The 16637-nt window shown below is 35.7% G+C and overlaps 1 protein-coding gene across 8 annotated transcripts in view; it reads left to right on the top strand.

Moving 5' to 3' along the window:
* Positions 1–2285: 2285 nt before the first annotated feature.
* The window catches only part of LOC142642470 (MADS-box protein SVP-like), a 78780-nt gene continuing 64428 nt past the window's right edge, over positions 2286–16637 (top strand). For 5 of the 8 annotated variants that reach the window (XR_012845662.1, XR_012845663.1, XR_012845660.1 and 2 more), the window contains exon 1: positions 2290–2632. Coding sequence is in view for 4 of the 8 variants with exons in the window: in XM_075816830.1 (XP_075672945.1) it covers positions 2451–2632 (182 nt within the window). In the remaining 4 variants the exon portion in view is untranslated. Of the gene's footprint in view, positions 2633–16637 lie in introns of all 8 variants that reach the window. The other 3 variants (XM_075816829.1, XM_075816831.1, XM_075816832.1) reach the window with 3 other exon arrangements.

Raw genomic sequence — 16637 nt, forward strand, 5'->3', positions numbered from 1 at the left:
TACTTGAGATAATTGTTAGCATAACCATGTTCATTATAATTTATAAATGTCCAACCCTAATGAAATTGTGATTCTATTTAAATAAATATAAATAACCTTATGCTTTCTTAAATAAATTATTTACTTTAAAAATAATAATTTTATTTATAGATATTTAAAAATTTTAACTAAGATTTAGGATGTTAAAAGTCAAGCAACTTTGCCATTTCATATATACAAGATCGTTTTTTATAAAAATTTTAAGGATTAAAAAAAATAATAAAGTAAGAAATATTCAAGATTTTTTTAAAAAAATTTGGGTTGCCCTCCCCACCCCGGCCACTTTGATGATCTGCCACTATATCCACCTATGATATTGTCCAATTACAATTTAATTTTACAAGCTTTCAATTATTACATTTTACCCATAAGATGACTAAGATGAAATCAGTAGAATCCCATCCAAATTAGAGTTTTAGCTTTTATTTTAAAAATTTTAGGGGTGAAAATGTAGTAATTGAAAAGTTCGTGAGACTAAGTTGTGATACATGCAAACCAAAAGGGAATAAATAATTTGTTCACAAAATGCTAATTGGTTTCATTTTAGTCCAAATTATAGGGTGTTAAATATAATAATAAAAACTTTATGACCTAAATTATAATAAGGCCAAACCATATATAAATAAACGGCAGTTTTCCAATTTCTTTATTGAACGCTTTAGTCTCATGCCTTTGCAAAGCAATTTCATGAAAATGAAAATCACTCTACATTCAATTTTTAAAAGGAATGTGGAACAATTGTAACATTGAATTAAGCTTTATTATTGTTTTTTTAGAAACATCATTGAATTATTAAGTTAATACAAGCATTGGTTCAAGGATGAAACTAAAAGCTACAAATTATTTAGAAACAATATTAATTTGTTCTTAACTTTATTTAGCCTCCTCTAACTTCTTTATATAAAATATAAATAAATAAATAAACAATAACTTTTCTCTTTATGTTTGGCTTTAAATAACCTTGTGTTAAACTTTATTTTAGTCTCTCTAGTTTTCAAATTCAGCCGCACACCACCTAACTAGAGTTTTTTTATTATTATTTATTTTTATATATACTGGATTTTAATTCAAGCTCTCCTCTATGAAAGAATTAGGTAATATTACTTACTCACAAGGCTCTTGGCCTAACTTTTTAAAAGACTAAATACAAAACTACATCATCTAACCTTATCTAGTTTTCAATTTTGTTCGTATAGTTTTAATTTTTCCTTCGCAATTCAGTCATTTAATTATATATTTTTTCAGTGTAATTCTTCTGAAATGACGTAATTTTGCCGTTGAAGAGAAATAGGACTTAACGGTAGAACTGGATAGAGATTGACGGAAAAACTAGATTATAATATATATATATATATATATATATATATATATATATATATAAACAAAAATAAGAATAGATAAAAATTATAATTTAACTTTTATTGTGGTTGTATTCATCTTCAAATTATGATGAAACATTTAAAAAAAAAATAAGAAAATATCTTTAATATATAATTCAAAATAATAATAAATTCAATGTTAAAATTAAACTAGTATGGTTCCATGCTACACGGTAGGTTTTTTTTTTTTGTTGGTGGTTGTTGAGAAATAACAATTTTGTTTGTTAGAGCACTAACATTGGGGTGTAAATCCCCCAATTACTATTTTAGCAACCAACAAGAAAAATGCAGCTACACCCGTGGTGGTTTTTTTTTTTTTTTACCAATAGTAATGTAGGATGTAAATGTATATATATATATATATATATATATATATATATATTATTTTATTCACAAATATCTTATGGTGTGTTAGAGAGAAGAGAGATTTATAATATTTAACAGTGTAGTTATATTATTTAATTGTGTTGTATGTAAAAGTAAAAACTGAAACATTGCATGAGTTGTAAAATAGAATAATAAAATAAATAAAGTAAATTTTTAGAACGTGAAATAAAAATTGGTATGTATCTCTAGATGTTAGTGCTCTCAGGTGGGTTGTGTAGGCCTGTAGGTACACCTGTTATTTTGTTTTTCCATCATTTATTGGTAGAGTAAGTGCAATTATTTTTCATAAAAAAAAAAAAAGAAAAGAAAAAGAAATGCAAGTGCAGCTTGATTAAACTTCTATCAAAAACAATATTCCACTTCCCATAAAAAATTAAAAAAGAAGAAGACAATATTCCTCTTCCGTACAATAATACATAGCTTACATTTTATTTTTCTTTACCATTCCGAAATCCGTTACTTTGATTTTATTCGTTGTGTAATTAATTTTTTTTACTATTCTCTACCTATCTCTTTTCTTCTCTCTCTCCCTCTCTCTCTCTCAGCTTTGTATGCAAATAGTTTCTATTTCTGGAATGCAAGGTTGGGCTAATAATTTGGTTTGAACTTTGAAGTAAAGGGTCTGATAAGCTATCATCTGGGAAAATGACGAGGAGGAAAATTCAGATTAAGAAGATTGACAACATGACGGCAAGGCAGGTGACATTCTCAAAGAGAAGGAGAGGACTTTTTAAGAAAGCTTTTGAGCTCTCTACTCTCTGCGATGCTGAAATTGGTCTCATGGTCTTTTCTGCTACTGGAAAGCTCTATGAATACGCCAGCTCAAGGTTTCAATCTCTTTCTCACACTTCTTTCTACTTACAGAAAAACACTTTTTTTTTTCTCTTTTTTTTTTTTTTTTTTTTACTAGAGAGAAAAACCCTTTTTTCTATCTATAGAAATATATTTCATTATCCATTCCTAGATCGCTTTGTTCATGCATTCACTATGATTTCTAAGGTGTGTATTTGTGAGAGAGAGTGAGAGACCCAACTGCTCAAAATAAAGATCCTCTTAAGAAACCAAATAAGTGATTTAAAAAATATACTATGTAGCATTAAACAAAGGAAAAATAATTTAAAAAATACCGTACTATGTAGCGTCAAATCAAGAAAAGATGAAGTACTGCAAAATGTAATGGTTTCTGTCTAAAGATAAGGGAAAGGAGAAAAAGACAAATAAACAGTTCTTTTTTTTTTTTTTAGTAAACCAAATAATAACGGCTTTTAATTCTTACCTTGAAGGGTTTAACGTACATATGTAGCTGCTACTTGTTTTGAAGTTCTATAAGCGGGTTATTTTGCCTTTGAATATTGCTAATTATTCCCTATTATTTAGCTTATAATCTAATGTTTTATTTTCCCTGAATTTTAGAGTTGCACTTGCTTATTGTATAGCTTCAATTAGCTGCTTCAACTCTGCCTTTAATGTTTGTTTTCTCCACAAAAAAAAAAAAACTCTTCCTTTAATGCCTGATGGTCTTTTTGTACTTTTGCACTTCTACCTGATTAAATTCATTTTTGTTATCTTGACTATCTATTCATGGCATTACTGTAAGAATTTCTTCATAAAATATCATGCAAATCTCAATGAATTATATGGCTCTAACTTAGGAGCAACGTTAGGGATTACAATTTTTTATTTTGAGTAACATAAATCAATTGAAACACTTCTGGTTATGCATACATAAAATCTAATGCTAAAGATTCCAACACAAAAGTGAGGTCTGATCTCGTTAAATATGTTCTCTTTCTATCTTCTATGATAATATCACATTTGTACATGTTAAATCAACTTAGTTGTTCCTCCACTAACAAATAACACCATTAGGTTTACATTGTAAGTGTATGATGAAAGTTCAAAGAATGTGCAATATACAAATTGAAATTGTGAAGTGGTCTTAATTGAGAAAAATGAAACAAATTACTTTACTCTATATGAAATATATAAGCATTACATGAATTACAACAACAACAAAATAACTAAGCGTTACTCCAAAGTTTAGGATCGGTTATGGATCCTCAAAAATAGCAAAGCTTTAGTCTCAAAATTTAAGGATCGGTTTTGGATTCTCATAAACTAGTTAGGGTTGTTGGGAAAACATTGGTGGGTCTTTTCTCACTTGCACTCTCAAACACTCATAGAAAGTGATTCACACTCACAAAACATACAAATAGAGAGTGAGAGAGAGAGAGAGAGAGCTCTTAAATAATTTTATTACTCTTTTTCATACTTTCTTTTTATAAAGTTGAGGGATGCATGCATGAGGTATATATACTCCACTACAACCATAACTTTCCTTGTGTATATTACATAACTCCAAAATACTCTCTATACATTCATTACGTAAGCTTGCCTCGTTATTTTATGTATATTTAACTCTTCAACTAACTCATTTCATAAATAAACTAGATTTTCATAACATAAATTAAGTTTAACTTTCAACAACTCATTTTAAACTTAATTTCTGATCACCACAATTATGCTCGCATCTTGTAGAAGGTGTCATACTTTAGTAGCTTGGTGAAGATATCTACACCCTAATAACCCAACTTCACAAACTCAAGTGGAACTTCCTTTCTTTGTAGCTTCGATTATGAAAGACTAGATTATTTGCAAGAGCTAGTGTTGACTTATTGTCCACAAATATCTTTGTAGCTTTTGCTTGCAAAATCTGCAACTCCTTCAACAAACTTTTTAGCCAAATTTCATGACGAACACTAGAGGTAGTAGCAACATACAATCACAATTGATAGCTTCTTGGATGTCCATGTAAATGCAATATCACCCATATAGAATACAAACCCACTATTACTCTTTCTATAATCGGTGTCTCCAACTCAATCATTGTCACTATAGTCAACAAATTTAAACTTTTTAGAGGGTGAATACAATAATTTGAAATCTAGAGTATTTTTTGCATAACGAAGAATTCTCTTGGTTGTCTTCAAATGAGTCATGGAAGGTACTCAGTATTCCTATGTTGTGACTAAGAAGTCCAACGCCAAAGAGAATGTTTGGTTTTGTACATGTTAGGTACCTCAGGCTTCCAACAAAACTCTTCAAGAATGTTTAATTTACCTTCTCTCCATCGTCATGCTTTGACAACTCACTCCAAATTCCATTGAGTACTAACTAGTTTGTAATTTGATATCTAAAATTTCTTGAGAACCTCCTATTAGAAATCTCATATTTGTTCTAATATCCTACTACTCCTTACAGTTCCATCCCTTCAATTAGTGCTTAGTCTCAAGATAGGATTGATTTAGTTAGTAAGTTACACATGTTGGGATTGGAATAAAGTTAGTTAGACATGGGTTAATTGGTGAGAGCACATGCTTAATTAATAAACCAATAGGATTAAGCCATGTGTGGCAAATAAGATGAGAGCTTGGGTTTTATAAATACTTGCATGGAACCTTAGTTTGTAACATTTTGAAGAAAAAACCAATTCCTTGCTTAGTGCATTTCTTTTCTCTCTTAATATTTATTTATGGAGGGAGACTACCTTGAATTAAATCAGTTCACCTACATTTCGTATCCATTTCAATTCACTTCCCAGTTATCCCCCTTAGGGACCACTGAGTTCCTAATAAATGGTATTAGAGCTATGGATCTTGAAATGACTGAATCTGTTGCAACTTATCAAGCTTTCATTGTGTTTAAATTCAAAGGTGGAGATCCTTTTTGGTGGCTTCTTAAGCTCTCTTAATATTACATGTAAGAAGAGGCATGAAAATATTTTCAAGATGTGGAAGCATCAGGCTTATGCACAAATTGGGTGGATTTCATCTGTACTATAAGACCGCTTTTGAACACCAATCCTTGATGCATCAATGGAGATTATCACCCAATAATCCAAGATGCAAAGCCTGTGAACTTCATGTTGGAGGACAAAGAACCAATCCTTAATTCACCAATGGAGGTTGCCATTCAAGAGTCCACAATTCAAGAACTGGAAATCCAAGTGTTAGTGATTTAGGAATTAAAGATGCAAGAGCCAACAATTCCAATGGTTCAGCAATCAAATGAGGTCTCGAGAATCCAAGAACATTCCAAAGTCCAAAGAACCAATAAGACCTTGAAGATCAAAGAACCATTGAAGGCTTAAAAATTTAAGCGGCATTTGAAAGTCTACGAAGAAAGAACCTTCATGTACCTGGGACCACTTGTCAAAGAGAAGTGCATGTATATGGTAATCAAGATGTCACTAAGATATTGGTCAATTGGAAGATTTCTTTTGATGAAGATGACGACCACAACAACACCTTGTGGGCAAGGTGTTTTAAAGGGGAGGGGAATGTTAGAAGTCGGTCCTAAGATAGGATAGAGTTAGTTAGTTACACATGTTGGGATTAGGTTACAATTAGTTAGAGCTATTAGCACATGTAACACTATTATAACACGGGTTAATTGGTGAGAACACGTGCTTTATTAGTAAGCAAAAGAATAAAGCCATGGGTTAATTGGTGAAAGCACACTATAATCCTTGCTTCCTACATTTCCTTTCTCTTTTAATATTTCTCTATGCCTTTAAGTCAATTCACCTACAATTCATATCCATTTTGATACACTTCCCACCCATCATCCCGAAAAGGAATCTGTGAATTCTCTCCCAATTGGTTGGATTGTAAGTGTGATGATTTACTTCACGGGCGAGGCCTCTAGTTCAAGTCTAGGATGGCCTAGCTATGCCAAGTAAAAGAATAGAAGAAGCATCTGACTCCTTCATGCATGCCTCACTTGGCTTGGGGGGGGGGGATATAGCTCAGTTGGTAGAGCTTTAGGAACCATTGGGTTCCTAACATCTCTTTAGCATATAATTCTTGGGAAATGAATATCCCATCTTCCATTTGTTTCAACCCAATGCCAAGATAATAGGCCATAAGCCCAATATCTGTTATTCGAACTTCTTAGTAATTGCTTTCTTGAAGTCCTCAAACTTACTTGGATTGTTTCCTATAAAAATCAAAACATCTACATACAAACAATCAATCAAGATATCTCCATTTTTTATACACCTTACAATTAAGTGCATGTTCATGTGCACATTAAGAGAATTTTTTCTCTTGAGAATATTTGTCAATTTTGTAGTTCCAAGCTCTAGGTGCCTGTTTCAAGCAATATAGAGATTTATTAAACTACAAAACTTTGTTTTCCTGCCCTTTGACAACATAGACTATAGGCTGCTCAATATAAACTTATTCTTCAAGATTAAAAAAAAATTACATCCATTTGATAAATTCCCCATTTATTTTGATCGGCTAAAGAAATTAGCAAATGTATAGTTTTCAAATGAGCATTTGGGGCAAATACCTTATCATAATTGATACTTTCTTTTCTATAAACTTTCACCACCAATCTTGCTTTGTATATCTCCACCTCTCCTTTTTGCATTATTCTTCATCTTATACACTCATTTTACACCAATCTTGCTTTGCTAGCTCCCATGTATCATTCTGCTCTATTACCTAGATCTCTTCATCCATAGCATTTATCCATTTCTTATCTTGCACAACTTCTTTAATTATTGTAGGTTCACAATCAGCAAACAAACAAAATAGCTTTAGATCTTCTATATTCTCCGTTGAATCATAGAAATCCTAGAGATTTCTCATTCTTCTTAGTTACTTCCTTCTAGTGATGATTACAAGGATGGACTTTCATAAATAGGAGATGCTGGTAATGAAGGTGAAGTGGCAGGCTCTTCTTAAACTTTATTGACTTGCTCTTCCTCTTCAAGTAAAGGAAATAAATCATACTTCTCTTCTTCTTGGGTGCTCAAATTTCATATGCCTTCTTCATCCAATTCCATATCTCAACTAACAATTACTTTTTCTGTGCTCGGATTTTTTAGCTTATAGCCTAGAGCTTGCATCATAGCCAAAGAATACATAATTTTCACTCATCATCTAGCTTGGACCTCTCTTGACCTAGTTCATATGGATATGCTATGCTCCCAAACGCACAAAGGTGGGATACTATAGGCTTCTTTTTTGCTCCAATCTTCTTGTGGGGTTTTCCCTTGTACACTCTTTGTGTGATATTGGAGGGACAAATAGACTGCAAAATCATTAGCTTCAATCCTAAGTTCATTAGGCATTCTCTTGCTCTTCAATATGCCTTTAGCTATGTTAAGAATTAAGCAATTATTTATTTCTGCTACACCATTCTATTATGGTGACCTAGGAATTGTTAGAGGGTGGAAATCTCATTTGTTCCACAAAATTCTTTAAATTCATTTTGATGTGAATTCGCCTTCTCTCTAAGATTCTAGGACCATAATTTCATGGTTACTCTAATTTTCTACAAATGCCTTAAATTTCTTAAATACACCAAAAACTTTAGATTTTTGTTTCGAAAATAAGCCCTCATTTTTTTGCTATAATTATCAATAAAGAGAAGAAAATGATTACTTTTATTGTGATGGACCAAAGGGGGAAGCAATCTTCGAGTCCCACATCATTTGGGGGAGGAAAGGGGGAGGGCCTTTTATGTGAGCTCACTATTTAAAATGTCATGAGGCGTTTCGCACAAGATTGTGTTATGCGAGAAAGAACAAAACCATGAGGTCTGTGTGGCCAAAGATCATGACATGAGGATATGGATCATTACATAATGGTTTCAGAGCCCTGACCTACTCAGAAAGTGTGTGCCCCACACATGAGGATGTGTGTGCCCATAAAATGGGTGGATTGTGAATGACCAAAGGGAGAAGTACTCTTGGACTTCTACATTGCTTGGGGAAGGAAAATGGAAGGGCCTTATACGTGGGCTCACTATTTAAAATGTCTTGAGACTTCTTCCCACGATGTTGTATCACATGAAAAAGAACAAAATCATGCAACTTGTGTTTCTAAAGCGAAAAATATCATGACATGAGGATATGAGTTGTTCTAGAATGGTATTAGAGCACTGCTGCACCTAGAAAGTGTGGGCCTCGTATGCGTCCTCACGTGTGCCTACAAGGGGGTGGATTGTGAAGGAACAAAAGGAAAAGGAATCTTGAAGTCCTACATCACCTAAGGAATGAAAAAAAATGAAAAGGGGAGGGGGTTATATGTGGGCTCACTATATAAAATGTAATAAGGTCTTTTCCCACGAAATTGTGTCACGTGAGCAATAAGAACAAAACTATTCAACATGTGTGGCCAAAGCGGATAGTATCATGACATAAGGATATAGGTCATTATAAAATGAGAAGCAATATTGAAGTCTCACATCTCCTGGAGAAGGTAAAAGGGAGGGTCTCATATATGGGCTCACTATCAAAAATGGCATGAGACCCTTTCCTACAAGACTATGTCATGTGAGGAAGAACAAAACCGTGCAGCTTGTATGGCCAAAGTAGACAATGTCATTACATGAGGATATGGATCATTATAGAATGAGAAGCAATCTTGGAGTCTTATACTTCCTTAGAAAGAAAAGGGAGAGGGCTTTATATATGGGCTCACTATTTAAAATGTCATGAGGTCTTTTCCCACTAGGCTATGTGTCACGTGAGGGAGAATAAAACTATAAGGCATGTGTAGCCAAAGCGAACAATATCATGACATTAGGATATGAGTCATTACAAATGGCATTAAAGCCCTTATCCAACCAAAAAGTATGGGCCCTACACGTGAGGACGTGAGTGCCTGTAATGGGGTGGATTGTGAAAGAACAAAGGAAGAAGAAATCTTGGACTCCCACATCTCCTAGGAAAGAAAGGAGGAGTGTCTTATATGTGGGCTCACTATCTAAAATGTCATGAGGTCTTTTTCCATGAGGTTATGTCTCATGAGGAAGAATAAAAATGTGTGGCTTGTGTGGCAAAAGTGGAAAAAATTATGACACGAGGATATATGTCGTTGCATAATGGCACCAAGGCCCTAAACCAGTCAAAAAGTATGGGCCTTAAATGCAAGGACACGTGTGCCCGTGAGGAGTGTGGATTATGAAGGATCAAAGAGAGAAGCAATCTTGGAGTCCTACATTGCCTAGGTAGGGGGATGTCCTAAGCCTTATGAAGGGCCTTGGAATCAAATTGGCTCGAGGCCTTTTAAAACATTGAGAGAGGGGCTTTGTGTCACTCCTATAAAGGACAATATCTTCTCAATGAAGAGTTTGAGCATGACGTAATGGTATCAAAGCCTTAATCCAATCGTAAAGTGTGGGCCCTACACACAAGGATGCATGTACCCTTAAAGGGGTGAATTGTAAAGGACCAAAGAGAGAAGTAGGGGTCCCAAATTGCCTAGGGAAGGAAAGGGGAGCGCCTTATATTTAGGCTTACTATCTAAAATGTCATGAGTTCTTTTCCAACCAGGTTGTTTGTATTGTGAGAAAGAACAACCTTGTGTGACCCATATGGCCAAATCAAACAATATCATGACATGAGGATACAAGTAAAAAGAGCTTTCAAGGACTTAAACAAAGGTTGGTCATTGCACGAGTGCTAACCATTCCTTGTAGCTCTGGGTGGTTTTGTTATTTATAGTGATTCTTTGAGAAAAGGGACTTGGTTGCGTGTTAATGTAGCATGGTAAAGTTGAAGTTGCCCTATTTTCATGGCAAAAATTCAGTAGAATTTCACATTAAGTGTGTCACTGTGCATTGGCAAGGTTTCATGCTAGTGTATACGGCATGAACCAATTTGTTCAGTCTAAGGCAAACCAAAGCACACCCAAGTACCAAACACTTGGTATGCGTCGTATACATGGTGAAATGACATGTCACTAGCTGGTATGGATATGAGCAATTACACACGTGGTAGGTCATATAGCATGAATATGCATCCACAACATAAGCCTTAAATGCATACCCACACTCCAAGGTAAAAATGCATCCATGATTAGGGAGGGGTTGCCTTCCTAACCACAAACATCCATCATCCAAAATGCATGACTGCCTTTATAACATATAGCATGCATAATATATCAACACATAAAGCAGATATGTAGACATATCCACACCTAGAAGATGTGGCCCAAGCAAGGTACAAAAAAGGAAACCCTAGACTAGGAAAGCTACATGGTTCTAAAGGAAAGGGCTAGGATAGAGTGAACCTTATGAAGGGGCTATGTAGGGAATTAACACGAAATTCCCAACTTGTGAGAAACAAAAATTAGAGAAAAACGCACGCCAAAGAAAAATAATCACATGCACAAGACAATATTTACGTGGTTCGGTAATTTGCTTACATCCACGGAGTTGTAGGGATTTAACTATTATTAGGGAAAAAAATACAAAGTGCGACTACATTTTTTCCCTTTCTAAAAAACAACAATAGAAACCCTTATCACCAAAACAATGTTTTTCTATATCTAGTGCACAGGATTCACAAGCGCTATGGCTTGGGCCTATCGGCCTAAGTCTCCGCTCCATGGACTAAGTCTCAGAAAATCTCCCATTAAAAACCACGCAACATTATTCGGGTCAGGTCGTCAACCGAATCAAACACAACTAGGCTCCACAAAGCCCAACAAATCTCCCACTTGGAGATAAGTTCAATCACCAACATGAGCCGCTATCTTCCAAAAACAATCCCTCATTCCTACAACTCATCCTCCTATCCTCAAGCTAGAAGACCAATTGAAGCTGCACACAACTTCAGCTTCTCAATAGTGACACCCTTAGTCAACATGTTTGCCGAGTTCTTAGATCCACAAATCTTCTCAAGTATTGCCAGCTTATCTTTAACAAGGTACCGGATAAAGTGGTATTGTGTCTGTATATGCTTCAACTTTGAATGAAAAGTTGAATTTTTAACAAGAAAAAAATTGCACTCTGACTATCACTATGTAGAATGCCCATCTCTTGTTTCTTACCCAATTCATCTAAGAAACCATGTAGCCAAATCATCTCCTTTCTAGCTTTAGTTGCTGCAACATATTCAGCTTCTGTAGTAGACAAAGTTACAATTTTTTGTAGGTTTAAAGCCGAAGATATAGTTGTACCACCCAGAGTAAATACAAACCCAGTAGTACTCTTTCTACTATCAATATCACCAGCAAAATCAGCATCTACATAACCCTACAGTTTCAAACTTGCACCTGTGAAGTAAAGACATGTATCTGATGAACCTTTTAGATATCTCAGAATCCACTTGACTGCCTCCTAATGCTGCTTTCCTGGCCTACTCATGAATCTGCTTACAACTTCCACTGCATGTGCAATGTCTGGCCTTGTACATACCATAGCATACATTAAGCTACCAATAGCTGAGGCATAGGGCACCTTGCTCATATAGTCACTTTCTTCTTCTGTCTTTGGTGACTATTCTTAGCTCAATTTGAAATGACTGCCCAATGGTGTGCTCACTGGTTTAGCTTCATTCATGTTGAATCTGCTGAGAATTTTCTTCACATACTTTGACTGTGAAAGATTCAATGTACCATTAGCTTTGTCTCTAATGATTCTCATACCAAGGATTTGTTTTGTATCTTTCAAATCCTTCATTGCAAATTTTTTTGCCGATTGCTTCTTCAAATTATTAATCTCCTCAATGCTAGACCCTGTAATGAGCATATCATCCCCATACAATAGTAAAATGATGTAAGAATTGTCAAAAAACTTAACATAGCAACAGTGATCAGCTGCACATCTCTTGAACCCAATTTTATGCATAAAACTATCAAATTTCTTGTACCACTATCTAGGAGCTTGTTTTAGGCCATACAAGCTCTTTCTTAGTTTGCAGACTAGATTCTTTTGTCCCTGAACAATGAACCCTTATGACCGAATCATATAAATGTCTTCCTCTAAGTCACCATGAAGGAATGTCGTCTTCACATCTAACCACTCAAGATGTAAGTTTTCTGCAGCCACCATTCCCAATACCAGTCTAATTGTTGACATCTTCACAACTAAAGAAAATATCTTTGAGTAGTCAATGCCCTTCTTTTATTGGAACCCTTTAACAACTAATCTGGCCTTGTAACGTTTGCTACCATCATGCTCATTCTTTATTCTGTATACCTACTTGTTGTGCAAAGCCTTCTTTCCTATTGGCAATTCAGTCAGTTCTCATGTCTGATTCCTCAACAAGGAATCCATCTCATCCTTCATGGCTAACTCCCACTTGCTTAAATTCTCATCTTGCAAGGTTTCATCATAACACTCTGACTCACCACCATCAGTCAACAGGAGGTAATTTAGAGTGGGTGAATAATGCTGTGGAGGTCTAATGGTCCTGGAAGATCTGCGGACTTCATCTACAAGTGTACTATGATCTACCTATGAATCTACATTCTCATTATCTTCTTCACCCATTTTCTGGACAGTACTTTCAGTCAATTCATCTAAGTTGACAAACTCATATTTATTTTGATCAATCTCTGTAACATCTAGCACTACAGTTGACCCATCCTTATACATAACCTGTTCATTAAATATCACATTTCTACTTCTGATGATTTTCCTGTTTTGTTCATCCTAAAACCTATAGCCAAATCTCTCATCACCATAGCCAATGAAAAAACATATTTTAGACTTTGCATCAAGTTTAGTACAAGCATCAAAATCAATATGAACATAAGAAACACAACCAAAAAATTTTAAATGGGAAAACTTTACCTCTTTACCGCTCGAAACCTTTTCAGGAAGTCTGAACTCCATGGGAACTAATGGTCCTCGGTTTATCAAGTAAGTTGCAGTGCTAACAGCATCAGCCCAGAAAGTTTTTGGTAGTCCAGCATACAACCTTATACTCCTAGCATGCTCATTGAGAGTTCTGTTCATGCGCTCAGCCACACCATTCTGCTGTGGTGTCCCAAGAATGGTCTTCTCCATCCTGATTCCTTATGCAGCACAATACTCACTAAACCCTCCATCTATGTACTCTCCTCCATTATCTGACCTCAAATATTTTACTTTCAAACCTATTTCTATCTCAACCATGGCCTTCCACTTCTTAAAAGTTTCAAATACATTAGATTTATTTTTCAGAAAATAAACTCATACCTTTCTGCTTAAGTCATCAATGAAAGTGATGTAGTACCTTGAACCTCCAAGGGATGCAATTGGAGAAGGCCCCCATAAATCAGTGTGTACTAATTCCAATTTTTCAGCCTTCGGTGTCTTGCCAGTTTTCAAGAAGCTCACCTTTTTCTGCTTTCCTAAGATGCAGCTTTCACACATGTCAAAATCAATGGACTTCAATTCTAGTAGTTTTCCTCTTGACAACAGCATCTTCATCCCTTTCTCACTTATGTAACCAAGTTTGCAGTGCCATAGGCTTCTATCAGTACTTGCTTCAGCAACTACAATTGTGTTTCTTGAACATGAGGTCATATATAGAGAACTAGTCTTCTTTCCACAAGCCAATACTACGGCTCCCTTTGGAACCTTCCAAGTACCACCAACAAATAGTATTGCATGCCCTTCATCATCGAGTTGTCCAATAGAAATCAGATTCCTCCTCAAGTCAGGAATATGCCGAACCTTCTCTAGTTACCAAACAAACCCATTGGACAACAATATCCAAACGTCTCCCATACCCACAACATCCAAGGCTGCACCATCAGCCAAATACACCTTACCAAAATCACCTGCAACATAATTCTGTATGATTTCTTGCTGTGGAGTGGTATGAAACAAAGCTCCTGAGTCCAAAACCCAATCATCAAGTGGATTGTCTACTGCAAGAAGTAATGCATCCTATACCTCTTCTATTATGCATTAGCAAAATCATTTTCATTCTTCTTCTTAGGACTTTTGCATTGCCTCCTGAAGTGACCTGTTTTCCCACAATTCCAACATTGTACTTGTTGGCCTAATCTAGATTTACTTTTGTTCCAATTAGACTTTTGCATTGCCATCATACCACGAACATCCATCATCCAAAATGCATGACTGCCTTTATAACATATAGCATGCATAATATATCAACACATAAAGCAGATATGTAGACATATCCACACCTAGAAGATGTGGCCTAAGCAAGGTACAGAAAAGGAAACCCTAGACTGGGAAAGCTATAAAAATGGTTCTAAAGGAAAGGACTAGGATAGAGTGAACCTTACGAAAGGGCTATGTAGGGAATTAACACGAAATTCCCTACTTGTGAGAAACAAAAATTAGAGAAAAACGCAAGCCAAAGAAAAATAATCACACGCACAAGACAATACTTACGTGGTTCGGTAATTCGCGTACGTCTACGGAGCTCCAAGGATTTTACTATTATCAGGGGAAAAATACAAAGTGCTGCTATAATTTTTTTTTGATAAGTAATAATAATATATATTCAAGAACACTACCTTATGCAAAAAAATATAGGGCAAAGAGAAAATTACAAAGGGAAAAGAAAGAGAAGAAATAAAAAAGACAAGAAAAGATACTAATTATACAGGAGCAAGCTAAGGAACATAGGGAGAGAATCACTAGAGGTGAGTCCCCAAGCCCTAGACCAATCAAATAGAGAGCCACTAAAAGAAGCCAATAGCTGGTCATCCGAGCTATCCATGTCCTCAAAAGTCCTCCTGTTTCGCTCCCTCTAAAGGCACTGCATTAAGCACAATGGAGCTAAATTCCAAATACTAGACAAATGCTTTCCAGGCCAATTCCACCAACCAAAAAGAGTATCCGCAACCGATCTTGGCAAGACCTAAGAGATCCCAAAAGATCTAAACACCAAACTCCACAACCGATAAGCCTAACCACAATGAAGTAACAAATGATCCATTGTCTCCCTATTGTAGTGACACATGATGCACCAGTCAACAAAATACATCCCTCTACCTCTCAAATTGTCACCTGTAAGAATCTTATTCCATATAGCAGTCCACACAAAGAAGGAAACACGCCAAAGAACCTTAACCTTCCAAACACCTTTCTAAGGAAAAATAATAGGCAATGGACCTCTCAACCTATTGTAAAACAATCGGATATCAAAATCCCTATTCTTTGTCAACTTCCACCTCATACGATCTTCATTCTTGGTGGGAGGTAGATTTGAACCCAAGGTACGAAGAAATTCATCCACCCTACCCATTTCCCAATCATTAGGTCTCTGAATAAAATGAACATTCCAGCTTCTCCATTCCTCTATCTCCAACCGTTCAAGAGAAGAGGCCACCGATGCCTCTTTATAGGAAGCAATCCCATACACACTCAAAAAAGTCAATTGAAGAGGAGAATCCCCACACCATGGATCTGTCCAAAGCATAACTTTATCTCCCACCCCTACCTCAAAGTGAATATTTTTGCTATACTCCTCCTAACCCATGCGGATACTTCTCCACAAGCCACACCCATGTACCCTTCTACCTAGCTTGGATGTCCACCCCCCCTCCCCCCCCCCCCCCATTCTTCCCTAAATTTTAGAGCTACAACCCTTCTCCAAAGCCTTGTCTTCTCAATCCCAAACCATCATAGCCACTTCCCTAGTAAGGCTTTATTAAGAGTAGTTACTTTCCTTACTCCTAGCCCACCATTTTTCAAAGGTGCACACACCTTGTCCCATCCCACCAAATGAGTCTTGGAGTCCCCCTACAAGAAGTCCCTTTGCAACCTCTCAATTTTATTAGCCACATGAGTAGGGATGGTAAAAAGAGATAAATTATAAGTGGGAAGACTAGATAACGTGCTTTTAAGCAATATTAGTCTTCCACCTTTAGATAAATGCATCTTTTTCCAACTGGCCAACTTACGCTCTATTTTCTCCAAGATAGGATTCCAAATAGTGGGGGACTTATGGGACGCCCCCAATGACATACCAAGATAGGTCATAGGCAAAGACCTAATCCGGCATCCCAAAATCTCTGCCAAGACATAGACATTAGGGACCTCCCCAATGGGAACCATCGCACT

The sequence above is a fragment of the Castanea sativa genome, chromosome 7 (genome assembly GCF_040712315.1).
Source record: "Castanea sativa cultivar Marrone di Chiusa Pesio chromosome 7, ASM4071231v1".
NCBI classification, from domain to species: domain Eukaryota; kingdom Viridiplantae; phylum Streptophyta; class Magnoliopsida; order Fagales; family Fagaceae; genus Castanea; species Castanea sativa.